The 23,949-nt window shown below is 40.1% G+C and overlaps 1 protein-coding gene across 3 annotated transcripts in view; it reads right to left on the reverse strand.

Moving 5' to 3' along the window:
- Window positions 1-23,949, reverse strand: part of LOC126273187 (optineurin) — a 158,633-nt gene that overhangs the window by 120,376 nt on the left and 14,308 nt on the right. For 2 of the 3 annotated variants that reach the window (XM_049976706.1, XM_049976705.1), the window contains exon 2: window positions 8,648-8,755. The exons of the other annotated variant lie outside the window; for it this stretch is intronic. In XM_049976706.1, coding sequence (XP_049832663.1) covers window positions 8,648-8,673 — 26 coding nt within the window. In that variant the 5' untranslated portion in view covers window positions 8,674-8,755. The remainder of the gene's footprint in view (window positions 1-8,647; window positions 8,756-23,949) is intronic. 3 annotated transcript variants of the gene reach the window in all.

The following is a 23,949-nucleotide window of genomic DNA, read 5'->3' on the forward strand; positions in this document are numbered from 1 at the left end:
CGGCGGCGGTGCACAAATGCCGCGCAGCTAGTGCCATTCGACGGCCAACACCGCGGTTCCTGGTGTGTCTGCTGTGCCGTGCGTGTGATCACTGCCTGTACAGCCCTCTCCCAGTGTCCGGAGCAAGTATGGTGGGTCTGACACACCGGTGTCAATGTGTTCTTTTTTCCATTTCCAGGAGTGTACATGGCAGGAGGACAACATGATTTTATTCAGTCTTCTGGTTTTGTTCTGTGCTACCATTATGCTGCAACATGTCATGTTATCAATAGCTATTAGTTCTCATATTAGATTGCAATTACAGAAATTCTGTCTTCAAATGTCATATGTTGCTGATCCCATGTGAAATTTTGGTTAATGTATGCAGTACAGGATTCTTCATTTTGGATGACGGTGAAAGATGGTATGCAGGTATTTGTCAATGTTAGTAGGTTCCTTGTTCACTGTGCAGCTGAATGAGGTAACAGGCTACAAACATTGTTAGCCACCTCAGGTGAAATCAGTGCTTTGTTGAGCTCTATAGTTTTACCAAACAGATGATAAAGTGTTCATGTTTGGGACACTGATGTAGAAGATATCACAAAACCTGCTAAGTATAAAATCTCAGCATTTTACACATTTATGTACATATACAAGCTGAGTTCCTAATTTCTATTGTATAGAAGTGGGGCAATGTGTGTAAAAAAAATTTTCTCTTGGAAAATCTAGATTCTAACATTATCCACACAAACTAAACATGCTGTTTGTGTCATTTTCCCATTATCCTTCACTAATTGTACCCAAATATGTGGATGTATTATGATATGTTGTGTGTTTTCGAAGACTGAGTACCGCAAAAAACACAATTTGTACTATGTCATCAGTTGTAACTGCACTTTTACCATCTGCCCCCTCCCCCTCGCCTTAAGTGAAACACACACTCTACACAAGTTTTGCTACTGGCACTCCTCTCAGCTTGGCACTCCAAGTGGCCACTTTTGTTACTCGGGCCTTAAACTGGAGCTGAGTACAGTTGGCACTCTATAAATTTTAGTTTGCAGCAACATTTGGCTTGGAATATCATTTACCTTTTAAAGCAGTATAGGCAATTACATAATGAGAGCAAGTTTCCATCTTTTTCAGTTTGTTAACCAGTCTCTTAAGGAAGTTTTGGAAAGTCAACAACTGTAACATAAATATAGTTGTAACAAAAACAAATGCTGTGGCATATTAGTATCTCTTACATTGTGTCCATTTATTTTTTCCCCTTCAATAGCAGTGTATATTCTCTACATTTAGCACTAATATCTCAACTTCTGAGTTTGTTGGGGAAATTCACTAGTGAGCATAGCTCCAACAAAACAACAGTTAAAAATTAAAATTTTCAAAGTAGCTTCATGCCTTTTAACTCATGTTTTTCCTCTTGACAAAATATAATATCAAAGTGTTAATCGCTTCAGTTCTTAAGAAGAACTTGAAAACCCTATAGTGAAACAAATCCTGAAATTAATAAGAATCAGTTACCATAGTTCAAAGTTCTTTGTTATTGTTCTAATAAACACTGCAGCAGCCACAATGCAATCCCACTAGGAATGTTGTTCTTGGGCACGCGACAAGTTAGTTGCTAGAATGAAATTTTCACTCTGCAGCGGAGTGTGCGCTGATATGAAACTTCCTGGCAGATTGAAACTGTGTGCTCGACCGAGACTCGAACTCTGTCGGGCACACAGTTTTAATCTGCCAGGAAGTTTCAAGTTAGTTACTGTTTGTAAGTGGGATAATACTTTGACTGCTTACAAGTGACTGGAAATTGCTGTGAATGGGTGTGTTACTGAGAGATATGATGCTTTGGTCTTCAGTTGACAGAATGGTTTGATGCAGCTCTCCACAGTACTCTCTCCTGTGCAAGCTTCCTCATATCCAAGTAACTACTGCAACCTACATCCATTGAAAACTGCTTACTGTATTCACTCTTGTGTCTCCTCCTACATTTTTAACACCTGCCCCTCCTCCCCCCCCCCCCTCCCCCACACACAAACACAGACACAGACACACACACACATAATACTGTTCCCTCCAACACTAAACTGATAATCTCTTGATGTCTCAATGTGACTTATCGCCTGATACCACAAATTTCTTTTCTCCTCAATTATAGACAGTACCTCCTCATCAGTTATGTGATTTATGCACCTAATCTTCAGTATTCTTCTGTAGCACCACATTTTAAAAGCTTCTTTTCTCTTCTTTTCTGAACTGCTTATCATCCGTGTTTCATCTCCACCCAAGACTACACTACAGATAAATATCTTCAGAAAATACTTCCTTACACTTAAATTTATATCCAATGTTAACAAATCTCTCTTCTTTTCTTGCCATTGTCAGTCTACTTTTTATATCATCTCTACTTCATCAATCCTCAGTTATTTTGCTGCTCAAATAGCAAAACTCATCTACTACTTTCAGTGTCTACGGTATGCCTCAAGCTTCTATTTCTTCTCCCTGAAAAATAATTCCTTCTCCAAATTTTTTCTGAGTGATTGCATTTGAGGTAATAAAGGTACATCAAATACTATCCTCTTCCATAAATATTATCTCCACTCCAGAAAATACAGGACCTATCATGACTCACCGGCTTGATTATCATGATGATGATTGGTTTGTCAAGTGCTCAACTGTGCGGCCATCAGCATCCTTACAAAGCCCCAATTTTTACACAGTCCAATCTAGCCATTTTTACGAATGATGATGATGATGATGATGACAACACAAACACCCAGTCCCCAGGCAGAGAAAATCCCCAACCCGACCAGGAATTGAACCTGGTACCCCATGATCCAGAGGCAGCAACACTAGCCACTAGACCCGACTGACTTAATTATGAATGGTATGTCAGTTGTAAGTTTAGTGTCACTGTACAGAGGAGTCAGAGACCAGGGGGAACACAGTGTAGAATGCCTATTCCCCTAACCAACAAATTTGAGGTGCCATCTCCCATTGAAACTGAGGCAGTGTGACACACTTCACCTGTCAGGAAACCTCTCTGTTCTCTCACACACAGAAGCAAGTACTAAAGAGAAGGAGGCAGTTAACTGCTGGTAATTTGAGGAAACAATGGATAATGGTCCTTCTCAGAACAATTTCAGCAGGGGATAATAAGGATCATCTTGTGTACTCAACGTGTATGCTTGGGGGTCACATTCAATATGCTGAAGAGGCTGCTCCAGCAGACACTGTGGAAATAGGGTGCAAGCAGCTGTATACTGTGGTGCATGTTGGGATGAATGATACCTGTTGCCCGGGCTCCAAATTCATACTCGGCTCATTCCAGCAACTGGCACAGAAGGATGAGGAGACCAGAACTGCTCATGAAATTTCAATTACGTTCACAATCTACAACTCTGCCTCCAGAACTGATTGTGGTTCCCTGGTCCTGAGTAAAGTGTAAGTTTTGAACTAGATTCTTCGAACGGTCTACAACAAGCTAGGTTGTGACTTCCTACAATTGTGGAACTGTTGGATACAACTGATAGCCTTGAGGTCCTTTTGGGTACAAATGTCTGTATCAAAAGGATACGCTAATGTGAAATGGATGTGGTGTATTTGTTGCAGCAGATGTGAAATTCAAATCCATCAAGACAGAAATGGAATGGAATGGTTAAGACTCACTACCAATGGTGGGCAACTTAAACTGGACTCTTCTATGAAATACCAGGATCATCTACCAGATGTAACTGAAAACTTTAGAGAAGACATCAGCCCGCTAGTTCATACTATCTTTGAAGGACACTTTAACCATGCAATAATCAACCGGGACAATTACAGTTTTTTAAGTGGTGGTGTCTGCTCCATGAAGCACAGACATTGCCAAGGTGAGATGGCTTGTGTGCCTCAGCAATACAGACAGCCTTACTGCAGATACAACAACAATGGAGGAGTATCTGTGAAGAGGCAAGACAAACATGTTCTTGAAGAGGGACAGAAGCCTTTTCAGTACTTGTAACTCATGTAGGTCTATTAATTTTTAGGGCCAATACTTCTTAAGAAGATATTTTTACAAGTATTGAAACCATGGTCAAGGGATAATTAACCTCTATTTGCAACTGGCTGGCTGATTTTTCAATCTATTCTAAATTACACAGTAGTTATTTCTCAGCCATGTTTAAGATTTTAAGCTGAACTCTGTACGAGGAGGCGTCACTCACTGGGTGCAGATACGGAGGGGCTTGTGGTCAGCACTCTGCTCTTCGGGCCACTGTCAGTTTTCATGACTGGAGGCGTTACTTCTCGATCAAGTAGATCCTCAATTGGCCTCACAAGGATGAGTGCACTCTGCTTGCCAACAGCAGTCAGCAGACCCAGATGGTCATCCACGCAAATGCTAGCCTAGCCTGGCAGTGCTTAACTTCAGTGATCTGACAGAAACTGATGCTACCAATGCAGTAAGTCCACTGGCAGTCCAAGTTCATATGCAAACTGGCTTTGCAAATGTTGGCTCTGAAGATGATGAAGGGACTGAAAGAATCTATGATGAGATAAAAGAAACCAGTTCATCAGACAGGAAAAGGAGAGGAAAAGTTAATTGTGATGAATGAGTGGAATTCAGTTGTAGGAAAAGAAAGAGAAAGAAAAATAGTAGGTGAATACGTACTGGGGGAAAGGAATGAAATAAGAACCCGCCTTGCAGAATTTGGCACAAAGCGTAATTCAATCATCCATAACATTTGGTTTAAGGATTCTTAAAGAAGGCTGTATATGTGTAAAAGACCTTGGGACAATGGAAGGTTTCAGATTGATTATATAGTGATAAGACAGAGATTTCAGTAACAGATTTTAAACTGCAAGACATTTCCAGGGACAGATGTTGACTTTGGCCTTAATTTATTTGCTGTGAACTGTAGATTAAAATTGAAGAATTTGCAAAAAGGCAAAAAAAATGAGGCATGGGACCTGCACAATTTGGAAGGATTGGAGGTTGATGAGATTTTCAGAGAGAGCATTAGGCAATGACTGACAGAAACAAGGGAAAGGCATACAGCAGAAGATGAATATGTAGCATTGAGAGATGGAATAATGAATGCAGCAGAGAATCAAATAGGTAGGAAGACTAGGCCTAGTAGAAATCCTTGGGTATCACATATGTTGAATTTAACTGATGAAGGGAGAGAACATAAAAATGCAGCAAATGAATCAGATGAAAGGGAATACAACAAATGTCTAAAAATGACACAGACAGGAAGTGCAAAATGGCTAGGCAAGAGTGGGCAGAGGGCAAATGTAAGTATATAGAAACATGTATAACTACAGGAATGATAGATACCGCCTACAGGAAAATCAAAGAGGCCTTTGGAGAAAAGAGAAGCAGCTACATGAATATCATGAGCTCATAAGGAAAACCAGTACTAATCATAGAAGGGAAGGCTGAAAGGTGGATGGAAATATATAGGAATATTGGAGAACTATACAAGAGAAATTAGAGATGTGTGTGTGGGGGGGGGGGTTAAAATTAGAGGGAAAACAAAGAGTACATTAAGCAGGTTCAAATGGATGAGGGTTGAAGTAGTTATTCAGGAATGAAGATGCTTGCACAGGACAGAGTAACACGGAGAGCTGCATCAAACATCTTCAGACTGAAGATGATGACAGCAATAAATGGTGTGCATGAAAAGACATCATTTGACATCATAATAAATGCATTCTCTGAAAACTACTTACAACAAATACTCTGGAAGCTATTCATTAATGGAAATTCAAGGATGATAAATAGACTTGACCTTTTTGAAAATGTGCATGTCATAAAATTGTATAAGCGGCCATGAAGCAGTTGAGGCAACAATGAACATCACAATACAAAGGGCAAGTATAATTATGAGAATTAATTAAATACATCACATCAGAACAACTTAACTGTGACAGAGCAGTTGCGAAACCAGTTGTGACTTTTTATTAAAAGTATTTTAACAGGCAGTGCGGACAATTTTATGCATCATGTGGAATTTTGCCTGTGCTTGCCTGACCTCTAAAATAATACATTCTCAGGAATGACCATGAACTGAAATTAAGAGCAGCAAAGCATAAGAAAAAATGCTGAAATGTTGAACTCCATTTTCAAAGGTTTCTTCACTTGTAAGAAAGATACAGATGTACAGCTCCAATTTACTTCATTCGTTACTGCAAAAATGAATGGTATAGATATTATTGTTAGAGGCATTGAGAAACAGCTAAAATGAAACAAGACTCCATGGTCTGATGGTATCCCTGTCAGATTCTATACAGAATTTGCAGCCGAGTTATTTATCGTTTTCACCACAATATACTATAGATCCCTTGAATGAAAAAGTGTGCCCAGTGATTGGAGGAAAGCATGCCAGGAACGTCTATAAGAAGGATAATAAGACTACTATCTAGTCTCACTGACGTCCATGTGTTGTAGAATCCTAGAACACATTCTAAGCTGAAACGTTTCAAACAGAACGACCTCTTCCATACTTGTGCAGGAAAATTAGATAGATGCAGTATTTCTTGACTTCCAAAATGTATTTGACTCAACTGCAAGTGCATGATAATATAGGCTAGCAAACAAAATTTGTGGCTGGGTTGAGAACCTCTTGGTAGGCAAGATGCAGTACGTTATCTCCAATGCAGAGTCACAAAAGGAAGTTACTTAAGGTGTGTCCCTGGGAAGTGTATTGGGACTTTTCTTGTTCATTTATAAATATATGAAGCTGGTATCTGTACATATACCACTGGTGATCTTGCAGCTCTCGAAGAATGAAATTACAGTGAAGTCAGACCTTTAGCTGCTTACAGGCATCGATAAATATCAATGGGGACAGTTGAAAAATGTGTGACCCGACTGGGACTCGAAGCCGGGACCTCCTGCTTACATGGCAGATGCTCTGTCTGACTGAGCCACTGATATTTATCAATGCCTGTAAACAGCTAAAGGTCTGATTTCACTGTAATTTCATTCTTCGAGAGCTGCAAGATCACCAATGGTATCTTTACAGATACCAGCTTCATACAGATAAGGCTTACCGGCCAATGATCTTCTTCAGTGCGGATGCACTCAGATTGCCCGAACTCTTATGGGAATCGGTCGATTGACTGCCACAAGTAATGAGTATGGTGGTCAGGGTCACCACAAATTTAGTGTGTGGACAGAAAGTTGGAAAGTGCGGGTCTCATGGGGAGCATGCCAGAGATGTGTCCCTGCAGTCGCACTATCCTCTGTGTCCTCGGTGCTTCAGTCAGATAGAGCGTCTGCCATGTAAGCAGGATGTCCCGGGTTCGAGTCTCAGTCGGGGCATACATTTTTCAACTGTCCCTATTGAAATTTATTGATGCCTGTAAACAGCTAAAGGTCTGATTTCATTGTAATTTCATTTTCTTGTTCATGTCGTATGTTGATGACCTGACAGCAATCTTAAAAGCAATCTCAGACTTTTTATGGATGATGCAGTTATATGTAATGAAGTACTCTTTGAAAAACGCTGTACAAATATTCATAAGGAGACCTCTTTGGTGTTTTCATACTTATAGTACTGGGAGATCATTTCCTAGACATTGATTTCCTATAGCAGTACACCACAATTCTCAAAACAAAATTGCCTTTGGAGAGATGAAGATTTCTGAGTGTTGCCTATGATTAAACAATTGTATATTAATAACAAATTCATCAGTAGCTCAGCAAGTACCATAATGAGGTTGTATACTTGAGGCTCGCGGTTCAAATCTTGATAGCTGTGTACCTTTGTTTTTACTTTTTAAATTCCATATTTATTAGCAAATGAAAATGTCAATTAACAAATATGGAACAATACTTTAATAAAAAACATTTTTAATTTTAATTACTGGTAGAAAAATCAAGTTTGATATGGACATGAGAAATGCCTTTTTGTTAAAATCTCAGATAGCTCTAAAAATATATGAGACTTTGTTAACAAGTGCATGTATTGTTGCAAACCTCTAAAACATGTACTTCATTTCTGTTACTGACAAACTGGGGGTTATCAGGTTCGCTGAACAGTGCGATGGGATATCCGAGACCAATCTTTAAAAATAGCTTCAGTAAAATTTAAATGAAACGTCTCCCAAAAAAGTAGCGCCCATCATAAAATCCTTAAAATCTAAGTATTCTAGTGGGTATGATAACATATGAACAAAGATAATCAAAGGGTGTCCATGTGAGTTGAGTTCTATCGTGAGTTGCTCGTGTAATCAATCTCTTATTACTGGAACATTTCCAGACTGGCTAACGTATGCCAAAGTTAAGCCTCTTTACAAGAAGGGATATAAAGAGATACCATCAAACCATGGACCCATTTCACTTTTGATGGCTTTCTCAAAAAGATCTGAAAATGTTATGGTCAAGCCAATTGTCTCCTTAAGCAACTGACTGCAAATAATATATTGTCCAAGTCCCAGTTTGGATTTCTTTAACAGTTCTGCTACAGAGAAAGCTATATACACTTACAATGATAATGTACTTAATTCATTAAATAATAAATTAGAGGCTACTGGCATTTTCTGTGACCTGTCAAAAGCCTCCGACTGCGTGAACCACAGCATTCTATTAATCAAATCAGAATACTATGGTCCACCTGCAATGTTGCAAAATGGTTTGAGTCTTACTTAACAGAAAACAAAGAGTGTTGTTGCGAAATACCAGTGCAGTAAGCAGTCAGTCTTCATCTGATGGGAATTAATTACATGTGGTGTCCCTCAAGGTTCCATCTTGGGTCCATGGCTTTTTCTCGTGTACATTAATGTCCTCCTGCAAGTTACATTGGCAGATGCTAAGTTTGTTTTGTTTGCAGATGATACAAACATTGCAATAAATTGCAAAACAAGTACAATTTAGAAACAGCAGCTAATCAAATTTTCACTGACATTGATAAATGGTTTGAAGCTAATTCACTGTCATTAAAATTTTAAATGACCCACTATATGTAGTTCAGAACCTGTACGAGATTTCCTAGCAGCATGTGTATGACACATGAAGAAGATCAAAGAGGTTGACAGTGTTAAATTTCTGAGATTACAACTCAATAATAAATTCAGTAAGGAAGGGCATATCACAGAATTGCTTAAGCACCTAAACAACTCCGTATTTGCAGTGAGAATGATGTCAGACATAGGAGATATAAATCTAGAAAAACCTGCATACTTTGCTTATTTTCATTCTATTATGCCATACGGGGATCATATTCTCGGGTAACTCATCAAACTGAACAAAAGTTTTTAGCATGTAATAAGAATCATATGTGGTGTAAATTCAAGAACACTGTGTAGAAACCTGTTCAAGGGACTTTGTATTCTAACCACTGCTTCTCAATACATTTATTACTTAATGCAATTTGTTTCAAGTATATCTCTACTTACAACCCATAACTCAATACATAGTATCAATACTAGGAATACGAATAATCTACATAGCGACCTAAAATCATGTACCTCGGTTCAAAAAGAGGTCCAATATTCAGAAACATACATTTTCAATAAACTGCCAGCAACTATTAAAAACTTGGTTTCAGATAAAGCAAGGTTTAAACAGAGTTTGAATGAATTTTTGATAGGAAACTCCTTGTACTCTATTGATTAATATTTTAACAGGGGCTTTTACACCAGCTTAAGTAAAAATGTCTGTTGGATTTCAGTTTTGACAGCAATTGGTCACAACAGTCAAGATTAGGTATTTTGTGTATGGTACATTTATTAAAAGTGTGTAACAATGTTTCATTCTGACAGCGTATTAATTCTGTAAATATTAGCAGTTCCAGTTTACGTAATGTATTCACCTATTTTGACATTCTCCTGACAAGTGACCAGAGTAGTAAGTATTAAATTCAAATGTTTTGTTTTTTATGTTGTACTTTCTGACATGTTCCACACCCACAAGAATCATCTCATTTTTTGGATCTATGGAAAGCGATAATATTGTTCAGCCTCTAGAAATAAATATAAAAAAACATTCTATTTGCTGTTTAACATTTTTGTAACAAATTTTAATATATTGTGAATACTCATATCTTCGAATGCAAATAGTACTTAAAAATAAAAAGATGTTATTTTCATTAAAAAATGATTCCATATTTGTTAATTAATATTTCAACTTGTTAATCAATATGGAATTTTAAAAATGTTGGTACTACTTGGAGTCAAACCAGTGTCTTTACAATTACAATTTAACTATGCTGTGCGCTGAACTAATAATGAATTTGTTAACAAACTGCAAATATTTCATATTTAACAGCAACTGGAAATATTCTAGTCTTTACAGGTCATTTTTTTTTTTCAAGTTTTTGTGAGAACTGTGTCGTACTACTGTAATACACCGATGTCCGAGCACTGACCTTTAAATATTACAAGTACAAAGACTATTGGAGAAGGCCACTCTTGTCAGTCACATTTGGTGAGACTTTATAGAGTGATGTAAATATTGTTAACATGCTTTAAATATTCAGAAACATATTATTGTGCATCTCATAAAACACAAAATTAAAATATCCTAAGACTATAATATCAATGAGTTACAACTGCTGTCAGTCATCTCACACAGATACCTACATGCAGCAATTTGTGGGAATATGAAGTGGAATTCTCACACAGGCTCATTTGTAGGTAAACCAGATGGTAGGCTTTTGTCCACTTATAGGAGACTGAAAATGCAGGCTGGGTCATTCCACATCAAATCACGCAGTCATGTTGTCAATAATCTCAGATTTTCACGAAACTTTGCACATTTGCTTATACTTATAATGTAAGAGCATGTGCAAAATCTTTTTGCTCTCAGGCTAAAACTTTTTTAATACTGAATTTTAACTGTAGTAATATTCTGATAACTAGAATCTGCAAGAATATAAATGCAATATGGTACTTATCTACTTAAATGCCCGTAACTGATGTGTTTATGAAGCTTTTAATTTGGAATTTTTTTTGTAAGTTAAGAGAAGCACATGCCTGTGAGACATGCAATTATTTAAGAAGCAATATAAATTTGGAGAAACAGGAGGGGGGGGGGGGGCAGTGAGGAGGTAGAGCAAAACCTGCTGCATCATTCAAGTGTGATTTATGTACCACTAACTGTTTCACATCCACCATGCCCAGTGTCTGTGGGTAGCTCATTACAGACCTCCTTCATGAACCCAAGATACACATGCACATACCACATGGAAATTATTTTGTATTTTGTAATAGGATCTACATCACATATCATCCCTATTTAATCATAATAAATGTGTCAATGCAAATGTACTGTGATATAGAAATATTTTATAATAATTGAATCATGTTCAATGGATGAATCATGGAGGGAGAAGCCTCTCTGACATGGCAAGAGTCAAAAATGTACATTTTATGTGAGTAAACAACAGAATAACTTAGACCTACAAAAATATTGCTGTATTACTGTGCTAATTTTAGCCCACATACAGACAAAAGTAAACTCATACGTCTTCATACAGCGATACATATTACCACCCAACTGTGGCTTGTGTCTATGTGTAGCTCTGCACCTTCCATTGGGTATAAGGGAGAGTGTTTAGGGTAGCTTCTTCTTCTTCTCTCTCTCTCTCTCTCTCTCTCTCTCTCTCTCTCTCTCTCTCTCTCTCTCTCTTCAGGATTCCACACCTCAGTCGGTAAAAACAGAACCCATATAGCATTACTTTGCTGTTCATCTGTCTGTCTGTTCAACTGTCAAAAAACTATTTTCCTGATGAATGGGTAAATGTATCAAATCCCTTGGTGGTGTAAAAAATTAAAACTTTTTAATCAAGGTAATTGAGAGATATGATCTTTTATATCACATACTTTGATACTTGCAATGTCTTTTATTAAAACCTAAAGGGTATTTCCCATTGATCTAAGACCATGAAATTTGACAAGAAGCAAGGCTTCATAGTACAAGCAAAAGGAAAAAATCAGAACATTGTTAACTTGTAATTGTGTCACATAAAAAAAATTATTTCTTTTTTCTTTTGGTATCTGACTTTGCACTTAAAATTAAAATATTCTTGAAAGTCTTAGAAGTCCCAGTACCAATATCTCGCCAGTATCAATGTCAATAACAGGCAAATAACAACAAGATTCTAGATTCCTAGGATATCCGTCAGTTATCAACCTCATTTTATTCAGCAACCAGTTTCTGCGTTTTACTATGCCAGCTTCAGGCCTCTGATCGATATGTAGGAATAATCTACATCGCTTGTGATCAAAACAGGGGCCACCAATACTAGTATTATTAGATATTTGTTGCAGTGACCACTTCAACCATCACCTGCCAACTGAAGTAATGTTGCAGATTGACAGCTGAAAGGCATTTAATTTGACTTCCTCTTCCAAACAGCCGAGTCCCTCAACCATCGCTAAAAAGATGGACATACAGAGACATTGATTTTATAGTAGTTTAAGACTACATTTTTTCCATTATGTGAAGTGTAAAATTTTACATTTCTAAACATTTAAAGCAAGTTGCCAGTCTTTGCACCATTTTGAAATCTTATAAAGATCTGACTGTATATTTATGCAGCTTCTTTCACAAAGTACTTCATTATAAATCAGTGCATCATCTGCAAGAAGTCTGAGGTTACTATTAATATTGTCCGCAAGGTCATTAATATACAACACAAACAGTAAGAGTCCCATCACACTTCCCTCATGCACACCCAAAGTTACTTCTGCAACTGACAATAACTCTCCCTAGAATATAACACACTGTGTCCTTCCTACAACAAAATCCTCAATCCAGTCGCAAATTTCGATTGATGTCCCATATGATCATACTTCTTACATTATATGTAGATGTGGCACTGAGTTAAATCTTTTCATAAATCAAGGAGTTCACTGTATAGCTGACTGCCTTAATCCAAAGCTTTCCGCATGTCATGAGAAAAGCACGAGTTGGGATTCACGTGATAGATGTTTTTGAAAGCAATGCTGGTTGGCAAGGAATAGGTCATTCTGTTCTAGACACCTCGTTATGTTTGAGCTCAGAATATGTTCTAAGATTCTACAGCAAATCAATGTCAAGGATACTGGACAGAAATTTTGTAGATCACTTCTACTAACCTTCTTGTAGACAGGTGTGACTTGTGCATCATTTCGGCTACTGGGCACGCTTTTTGTCTGAGTGACCTACAATAGTTTATATTTAGAAGAGGGCTAACTCAGCCACAAATTCTGCATAGAATCTGATAGGGATTCCATCAAGCCCTGTAGCTTTGTTCAATTTTAATGATTTCTGCTTCATGGCAAAGAAACTGCTGTGCAAACAAGCTTCGTTTGAGAAACAGTCTAGTAACCATGTGTGCAGCAACAAGGAAGGAAAACTTTTATTGAGACAGTAACTTTTATTGAGACAGTACCCAGGCATTTAACAAACACCTTTTAAGATAAAGCTATGTCTTGTAAGATCTGCTTTTGTGTGAACTATGATCATACTAGAAAAAATTTTGAACTAAAGTATTTGCGACTTAGATTAGGGGAGGCTCATTTGCTTCAGCTAAAAGAGCAATAGTTGGTATGGACAGCACTGCCCTCATGCATATCTTAGGTGCTTTTTACTGACATTTGTATATATATATATATATATATATATATATATATATATATATATAAAACAGAAAGAAACTTCCACATGGGAAAAATATATTAAAAACAAAGATTCCAAGACTTATCAAGCGGGAAAGCGCCGGCAGACAGGCACATGAACAAAACACACAAACACACACACAGAATTACGAGCTTTCGCAACTGGCAGTTGCTTCATCAGGAAAGAGGGAGGGAGAGGGAAAAATGAAAGGATGTGGGTTTTAAGGGAGAGGGTAAGGAGTCATTCCAATCCCGGGAGCGGAAAGACTTCCCTTAGGGGAAAAAAAGGACAGGTGTAGACTCGCACACACACACACACACACACACACACACACACACACACATATCCATCCGCACATACACAGACACAAGCAGACATATTTAAAGGCCTTTAAATATGTCTGCTTGTGTCTGTGTATGTGCGGATGGATATGTGTGTGTGTGTGTGTGTGTGTGTGTGTGTGTGTGTGTGTGTGTGTGTGCGAGTCTACACCTGTCCTTTTTTTCCCCTAAGGGAAGTCTTTCCGCTCCCGGGATTGGAATGACTCCTTACCCTCTCCCTTAAAACCCACATCCTTTCATTTTTCCCTCTCCCTCCCTCTTTCCTGACGAAGCAACTGCCAGTTGCGAAAGCTCGTAATTCTGTGTGTGTGTTTGTGTGTTTTGTTCATGTGCCTGTCTGCCGGCGCTTTCCCGCTTGGTAAGTCTTGGAATCTTTGTTTTTAATATATATATATATATATATATATATATATATATATATATATATATATATATATATATGACCTAGTAGATAGTGCCGGAAGTTCCATGCGGCTTTTCGCGGATGGTGCTGTAGTATACAGAGAAGTTGCAGCATTAGAAAATTGTAGCGAAATGCAGGAAGATCTGCAGCAGATAGGCACTTGGTTCAGGGAGTGGCAACTGACCCTTAACATAGACAAATGTAATGTATTGCGAATACATAGAAAGAAGGATCCTTTATTGTATGATTATATGATAGCGGAACAAACACTGGTAGCAGTTACTTCTGTAAAATATCTGGGAGTATGCGTGCGGAACGATTTAAGTGGAATGATCATATAAAATTAATTGTTGGTAAGGCAGATACCAGGTTGAGATTCATTGGGAGAGTCCTTAGAAAATGTAGTCCATCAACAAAGGAGGTGGCTTACAAAACACTCGTTCGACCTATACTTGAGTATTGCTCAGCAGTGTGGGATCCGTACCAGGGCGGGTTGACAGAGGAGATAGAGAAGATCCAAAGAAGAGCAGGGTTATTTGGTAAGCGTGATAGCGTTACGGAGATGTTTAGCAAACTCAAGTGGCAGACTCTGCAAGAGAGGCGCTCTGCATCACGGTGTAGCTTGCTCACCAGGGTGCGTTTCTGGATGAGGTATCGAATATATTACTTCCCCCCACTTATACCTCCCGAGGAGATAACAAATGTAAAATTAGAGAGATTCGAGCATGCACGGAGGCTTTCAAACAGTCGTTCTTCCCGCGAACCATACGCGACTGGAACAGAAAAGGGAGGTAATGACAGTGGCAGGTAAAGTGCCGTCCGCAACACACACAGTTGGGTGGCTTGCGGAGTATAAATGTAGATGTCTTAGACCTCTGTCCAGAGCTGTCCCAAAACAAAGGCAAGCTAAAGTTTACTAACAGCTATCCACACACTGGATTTGAGCAGAGGCTACAGCAGAATTCAGCATTGTGTCAAGTTGGAGTCAGCTAATGACAATGTTTATATGGCTGGAAAATGCAAACTGACTGCACTGTCTGGCTGAACTCATTTCATTTCCACATTGATATTTTTGTGCAGCCAACAAGTGTAGTTGACTGATTTATGAGGTTAAAAGAAATTAAACAGTAAGGCCATCAGAGCATTATTACTTCAACAGTTAAAGCCTATTGGATTCCATGGGGGGGGGGGGGGGGGGGAGACAGTGGACAGTGAATCTGATCTCTTGTATCATCTGACATACACAGCCAGCCATAAAAAAGTAACAAGACTGCACTGACATGGAGAAGGTGCATGGACCAGAAACAGCCATGGCCCACTGTGGCTAGTGCAGCAGCAGGAGGTCAACTTACACACCTAATGCATATCCCCAGTCACTGCTAATTACTGGCAAAATGCTTGACTCATAGAATGGTAAAACAAGGTGACGAGACGGCAATGGCAAACATTAAATGAGAAAGTCTTTTGTGACAGAGTCATTAGATAAGAAGTTCTAAGTTAAATTGCTGCATCGAACTTGGACAAAATGATAGGCTCTATCATCAAAAGCTTGGAATTTTATTTGAGTATGATGTGGCAAGTTAACTACAAATTTTCAGCCAACTTTAAATGCCAGCAAATAAACTACCCTGTAGGACAGAAACCACATCTGCCATCTGGAAGTCATCACCAACCAGAAGAAGCAGTGAGTCATCCAGCTCCATGTTCACCACAAGACAGCGATGTTGGGGCATTAACAGCATGTTGAGCATTAACAGGATATGGGGCAGCAACAGAGAGTTGTCACAAAGACAACTGGGTGGGTCCTGTCGACTGAGGATGTGACCGTGTGTCAACCAGGTATGGCCAGTACATAGTCAGTGAAGAATACTAATAATGCCACAGACCCACCAGCCTGGTGCAAGTATTTCAACTGGATGTCTCTTTGATGACTTGCATGTCACTGAGCCAGCAACTGGCATACCAAGACAGTCTACCAACGAAAAACTAACCAGGCCCAAAGCTGCTAAACTTTGTGTGGGACTGGTGTTTCCAATGTGGCAAAGCCACTGGCAACGTATTCATAGTGGTCATCACATAGCGTGACATTCCTCATTCCAAGCCTCCAAAAGCTGAAAACACAGTGGTGACAGCACGCCAGATTGCAGTATACTCATCTATGTTTACTTCCATACTCCACAAGCCACCTCACAGTGTGTGGCAGAGGGTACTTGGTGTGCCAGAGTCTTTTCTCCATTTTCCTGTTCCACTTGTGAATGGTTCATGGGAAAAATGATTGCTGGTAAGCCCCCGTGTGGGATTGACCCATCTTCAAGGCCTTTTTGTGAGAAATATCTAGGAGAAAGCAATATACTGGTTGATTCTTCAAGGATCGCATGCTCTTGGAACTTTAACAGTAAACGACACCTTAACAGTAAACCACACCTTAATGCAGAATGCCTCACTTGCAGTGTCTGTCACAAGAGTCGGCTGTGCATTTCTGTAACAATTTTTCACTTACTAAGTGAACTTGTAATGAAACTTCCGAACTTATTTGGATATTCTCTGTTTCTCCTATCATCATATCTGGTACAAATCCCAAACTGACAAGCAATACTGAAGCCTAATCTTGGTAGTCTGCTGTGCTAACTTATTTTCCAGGTTCCCCAATGCAAGTTGTGGTACAGAGGAAAACAGTCAAGCTCCTAGTATCATGCAGGTCAGTAAGCAGATCGTGTTTGATTGAAACCGATGTGTTCTGAGAAGAGCATCGGTTCGAGGTCTGTAGGTTGCTTAAAGAGTCACTGCAGATTACAAAATTTTTATGAGGTGGAGTGCTGAAACAAAGTTTGGCTTGGACAATGGTCACAAATTCTGCTGTAAATTCACTTCACCCATTTGATAGAAAGCACTGTTTGTGAACTCAAGAAAGTGTGAAAGCATAGCCAATGTAGTCATCAACCTACAAGTCATCTGTACAGATGGCTTCTGCTACAGGAAATTAGCTTTGAGGAACAAATGATGAAATGCAAGGAGTCCACTGTCACTTCCACGGGTCCAAGAAATAGGTCCAGATGAACGTTCAGATGACATCCCAGTGCAGGAGGTGGGGGAGGAGGCTATGAAGATGTCTTAACAATAGAGTTTAATGAAGGAAGGCAGAGGGCAGAGTAAAAAGATTCCACATGAATTGCTCCTAGGACACCAAACGTGGGTCACTTTCGCAAATGATGAATCCAGTTGGCCAGGAAAAGGATTTGTTGATTCAGTTGTACAGGGTAGCATGAATTGGTAACTGGAGGTGTGTGATCTGCAGAGGAGGAATCCCAGTCTCTGTAAGGAGACTGTTCACAGAGCTCATCCAAAAAGGGCCAGTCGTGAGCCAGATCCTTTGACAATGCACAGCCAGAGCTGTAATGCTGAGGAGGCCAAAACACCCACAATCCAGCTCAGATAGGATGAAGGCTTTCTAAAGATACAAGTGTGTGGAGCAGTCTGTACTGCAGGGGGTGTCATCAAGATAGTGTATAGTTCTGAGTTTCAACTAGCACTTCCTTTTAGAGTGGCAAATATGTGGTACCCACTTCAATTAGGCATCAAATAAAAGTCACAAAAAGTGAGCTTGCTCTAAGACACTGAGCAGTTCATCATGAAGTTAAAGTTCTGGATGTAGATGATCAGTTGAACATTGGCATAAGTGCATACCGTATGTTTTGACAGAGAAAAGGGGGATGTCATTGGTGAGGGCCCCAGCTGCACTTTCCTTATGGCATTCAACAGATGACACACAACAGCACTCTTGGTTGAAGAACTGTAACATAAAACAAAAGTCGTTGACATGTAGGGACAGTGAGACCACAGGACCCACTTCCCCCGTGAATCCACAAATCACTAACAGAAAAAGTATCACACTAGCCCCAATTAGACACCAGTCCTCTGTATGAGTGCTATTGTAGAATGCAGCTTCTCAAACATTAAACAACTCAACAGATAGAAAATTCTGGATACAAATTGGGTGGGGCCACTGAAACCCCACTCATATACAGTGCTAATGTCACAATGTGTTGAGGTGTAGCACGTTTGGGCACTTACAGCGCAGCAGTGTAAAAGTTTCCAAACTCTAGAATTCGTTCACCATCGAACAAAACAGTCATCACAGAATAGCTGAGGATTCAGAAAGAGCATATGTAGTTTAGAGATGATGGACTGTTCATAGTCTGATATCGAAGCACCAGACTGAGAGCATTTTGTGGAATTCGTGTGCTATTATTCGTGAAGAGAATATGGTGATTTAGATTGTTTCTGAGGTTACGTACACAGACAGCACAGATAATTGTTAGTAAGGAGGTATTCTTGCCTCTCTCAGGACTCAGGACTCAGGACTCTACAGGACTCATCTGAGGTGCAATGGTTGTGATGTGACCCTGCAGTGATGTAGTGGATCCAAATGGTGTAAAATCATGGGACTGCCTATCCACAGACCAAGCTACCATAGTCCAAGAGACACAGTAGAAGAGCTTTATAAAGCTGCAAAAGAGTGGTGCAGTTGGTGCCCCAAAAAGTGTCACTGAAGCAATGTAGAGCATTCTGTTTTGTCTGGCAATTCCATTTCATCTCACATGCACGAGACAGGCATGTCAGCTTAGCATAATAAACTAGTCCTATGAAGTGGTATATTTCTTCTATCATAGGTAATTCTTTATGAAAATTATGGTACAGGTACGGGTGCACACTTCAACAATGACAGAAATTCATTACACATTTTGCAAGTAGTGAATCTGAAGCCATGGGTGAGGGTACAAGCTTGTTTATAGCATCCTGTAGTTAGTATTCGGCAACATTTACATTCTAAGAACTGTCATAGATGAAGTAGCCACCACCTATGTGGTGTCACAAGGCTTAGGCCTGTCCCACCCCTCATTAAATCGACCAAGACTTATACAAATAATTGCAAGAACAGTTATAATTATTATGTTCTTTAAGTTTGTTTTTGGGTTTTCAGAAATACTGTGGGAAGAAAGTTTATTTATGTTGCAGATTACGTGGAAGACATTGCCCAACGATCACCACGAAAGTTTGACTACCGCAAGCCATGGAAGAGCCTGGGCCACGAGGGTGTCGAGCTTCCTAGGTCGTTGTTGGACAATGTCAAAGGAAGAGATATTCTGCTTTCTCTTTGTAAACAGATCGATCGAGTCTTGAAAGGTTCATTTAAAGAGTATAGGCAGTTGACACATTAGGTGGGACCCGATGCCTGTAATACTTCCACAGTTATTAAAAAGTTGTTAAACGGCAAAAACAATAGTTCATCTTTTATATAAACAAAAAGTAGTAAAGATATAGGAAAGGAAGAGTTGCGGCGTCAGAACGAAAAGTGATACATCACTCAGCAACGAAGGAGGATGTAAAGATCGGGCGTTACATGCTGAAAACAAATCAGCTGATAAAATAGTAAGTCTGTAATTAAGCATAAAGCCACGTAACACTGCAACCATAAAGGGAGTGTGCGACTGTACAGCAAACAGTCTCTATTAAGTCTGTTAATTGTTATTACAAAAAGAGCTACAATCGAAACAGAACCATGTGGGATCCGTTTTCCACTGTGTGGGGAAGACTGTGAGAAGTGTCTACCTGAAAACAGAAGAATCAATGAGATAAAAAATTCCAGATAAAAATTGGGAAGGGCACCTCTAATGTCCCACCCAGGCACAGTAGTAACGGGATGTGCTTGAGAGGCTAGTTGGGCTAGTGTTAAAGGAAAGAGAATGAACACTTCATTGTTGTATATTGTGCCTTGGTTAATATTTGCAACAAATTTTGTCTTCATTTTACAGAATGGAAGCATTCTTATTTGTAATAAATCCCAAAGAATGTTAATCGGTCAAAGATTTTATATTCCCATATCCTGCTTTGTTTTTTTATGGTATAGAAAGCTGTAGCATAGAGAGAACGATCTTCCCTAATTGTTGACATAAATCAGTTGTTTTCAACATAGTGTGTTCTCGTGAATTGGTCTACTAGGCTCCACAGAATGAGTTATTTGCACAGTGCAATGCCATGCATCTGAAGAGCATTTAAATCACTGCATAGCAAGTTACTATAAGGTTTGATAGCACACTGATAGACCATTATCTTTACTTCCCCTGGCAGTGTGTCACCTCTGGAAGCCAGAATAAATGCTGTCTCTTCTAAAATCCTTCGGGCCTTGCTGGGCACAATGATCACCTTTCTGAAACACCCCACAATTAAACACCTGTTTCTAGGAGTAAGGTCACAATGAAAAATTATCCCTTGCACCATACTGAAGCTCATGTGAAGTGTAGTTGTGACTGATATATCACCAAGCCTTTTCCATGAAAACAGGACCGGTGACTGGGAAGGAGATGCTGTTTAGATTAATGACATCTTGGGATCTTCAGACAATGTTTAACAATTTTCCGTGTGTTTTGCCAGCACATGTGGCTGCCATTGTAAAAAGTTCACCCTTCATTGGTAGCAGCAGATTGTAATAAAGCCTATTGCTGGAGATTTAATGTACCTCTCACACCAACTTCTGGTGGCCTTTCCCTGGTCATTACCACAGTCATTCTTCCATTGTTACCTGCAATGTTCACTCTAGCATGGAAATCTAGAATCCATTTTCTTTGCATATTTCTATTTTCTCATTGAAACTACTGTCATGTTTGTGAATTTCAACAGCTTTTCTGAACAAGCCGGCATTACAGCTCTTATCGACAGCTAGAGCTTCCCTGACAGTCAATTTAAGTATATGATCGGCCTTTCATAGTACCAGATCCACAACAGCCAATTACTCCACAGGTCCTGCATTTATGTTTCATGATCAAGTATTGATGGAGTGTCCAATCATTCCAACACAGACATTCCCACATGTACATAACATATGGCATATTCCTGACATTGTATGAATGGCTCCCTTTTGTCCTTGCTAACCTGCGACACTCTCTGAGCTTCTTCGTTGATTTGTAAATAGTCTTTATGCTGTGTCTGCGCAATATACACCCAATTCCACCTGTCACCCTTAGAATGTATGGCACAAAGGAAATAACAAGCGTTTTTCTTCTTCTGACAGGTTATTTTTCCGAGTGTTAGGACCTCCACACATGGGAGCGAGTCAAAGGTAATTTGTTGCCTTTGTAATTTGTAACGGGTTGGCAGTGAAATGCTTCCTGTGTAGTTAAACAGGGCTTCGTGAACGGTGCAACTGCAGACTGACTCTACAGTCACTCACTGGTAATGCCCCCTCCCCCTTTTTTTTCTATTTTTTTGTTGCGCAAAACTGCTACGGTCATAAGTGCCCATTCTGTGGCGTAGGGAAGGGTAAAAAACCAAATGTTAAATCAGCAGCAATGGGAGCAAAACTCAAGAAGGAGAAAAATCAAAAACGGAAGGAAATCTTAGAAAACTACTACTGAAGAGCAGGTTGATTTCCCCAGAAAAGAGCTTAAAATGACCGATGACATCTCACTGGCACTGATAAACTCAAGGACGCGATCGGCTGAGAGCGTGTCATATCTGCTAAAAGGTAGGATATATCAGGCGACAGCCGTAAACAGGTGCATAGTAGATTAAAATAGGGGCACTGAAGTAAAAGGTGTCTCACCGTCCACAGTTGAGAGCAGTGGGGACAAAACGCGGCAGGATCGCCACTTAAAAGATGTCGATGGCTAAAAAGACAGTGCACTATCTGGAGTCTAGTTAAAATTACCTCCTCTCGATGATGGGGCCGGGAGGAAGAGGTCCAAGCACAGGGAAGAGGTTTTGTGTCCCATAATTTATCATCAGAAAGTGTAAACCAATGTGTGTGTCATTAAAAGCGCAACACGATGAGATAAAAGGCTCTGTAGATCTGCGAACAGAACCATGCGAACAGCTGGCTTAGGAAGAGAGACTGCAGCCTTGACCGCTTATTGGCTGACTCGTTTCCGCGGATACCAACGTGCCCTGGGATCCAGAGGAATGGCACAGAGATGTCCCCCAAGTGGAGCAAGTGGAGGCAGTCCTGAATCCAGTGGACCAGAAGGTGGACAGGATAAACAGCTTGGAGGTTGAGGAGAGACCTGAGCAAATCCGAGCATATAATATACTGTAGCCGCTTATGGAGACGGATGTATTGGATAACCTGGGGAACAGCGTAAAGCTCCGCAGTAAAAATCAAGCACTGGCCGGGGCCCCAAAATCTATTAGGGGTGTCACCAACAAAATAGGCTCTTCCAACACCAAATGTGGTTTTTGAGCTGCCAGTGTCAATAAATGTGGCATCCTCCATTTGTGCGCATAGAGTAGCAAATGCCCGACAATAAACTATGGGGCGGGGGATTACTATCCTTGGGAAGCTGACAAAGGTCCTGGAGCAGGCAGGTCTGGGGGTGAAACCAAGCTGACACCGTACCCCCATTTGTCAAGAAAGTTTTAGGAGAGTGAATGGAAAGAGAATGCAGCAGTTGACAGAAGCAGATTCCCGGTGGTGGTAGAAAGGAAGGGCAGCCTGCATACCCTAAATCCAAGGAGGCACCGAAAAAAAGGGCATGGGTGGATGAGCAGGCATGGAAGACAGATGACTAGCGTAAGACTCAGAAGGTCAGCTCGCCGATTGGACAGTGAAGGTTCAGCAGTCTCAGTGTAAAGGCTCTCCATGGGCCCGGTCTAAAAAGCTCCAGATGCTAAATGCAATCCACGGTGGTGGAAAGAGTCAAGACGCCAAAGAACAGATGGCCGTGCAGAGGAGTAAACTATGCTTTCATAGTCCAATTTCAAAAGTACTAAGGCACGATACAGGCGGAGGAGGAACACTCTGCCTGCTCCCTAGGAGGTGCCACTCAAAACACTGTGGGTGTTGAGGGATTGCAGACAGCGAGCCAAAAGATATGCAACGTGGGAAGACCAGCACAGTTTTCTGTCAAATGCATATCACAAGAATTTGGTGACGTCCACGAGCGGAAAGTTGACGGGGCCTAGATGTAGAGAAGGCAAAGGAAACTCTGTATGATGCCAAAATTTACACAGGCAGTCTTACTGCGAGAAAAACGGAAGCAAGTTTCAATGCTCCATGAGTGGAGGTGATCGAGACATCCTTGAAGACATCGTTCAAGAACGCTGGTCTGTTGGGAGCTGTAGTAGATCACAAAATCGTCTACAAAGAGGGAGCCTAAGACATCAGGAAGGAGACAATCCATAATTGGAATTATATCGATGGCAAACAGTACAACACTTAGCACGAAGCCCTGGGGCCGTTTTCCTGGGAGAAAGTACGGGAGAGAGTAGTGTTCACCCGCACCTTAAATGTGTGCTCCGTCATAAATTCATGAATAAAAAGGGGTAGCCAACCTCAAAAGCCCCAAGAGAACAGTGTGTGGAGGATGCCTGTCCTCCAATATGTATTGCATTCTCTCTCCAGATCAAAAAATATTGCTACTGTTTGGCATTTCCTGAGAAAATTGTTCATGATATAAGTGGAGAGAGCAACAAGATGGTCAACTGCAGAACGATGCTGTCAAAAACTGCATTGGGCAGGTGTTAAAAAGGTTACAGGACTCCAACCACCAGCCTAATATGGCAATTCACCATAAGATCCAAAACTTTACATACACTACTCGTGACAGATATGGGGCGATAGCTGGGGGGGGGGGGGGGGTGGA

This window comes from Schistocerca gregaria, chromosome 5 (genome assembly GCF_023897955.1).
Source record: "Schistocerca gregaria isolate iqSchGreg1 chromosome 5, iqSchGreg1.2, whole genome shotgun sequence".
NCBI lineage: Eukaryota > Metazoa > Arthropoda > Insecta > Orthoptera > Acrididae > Schistocerca > Schistocerca gregaria.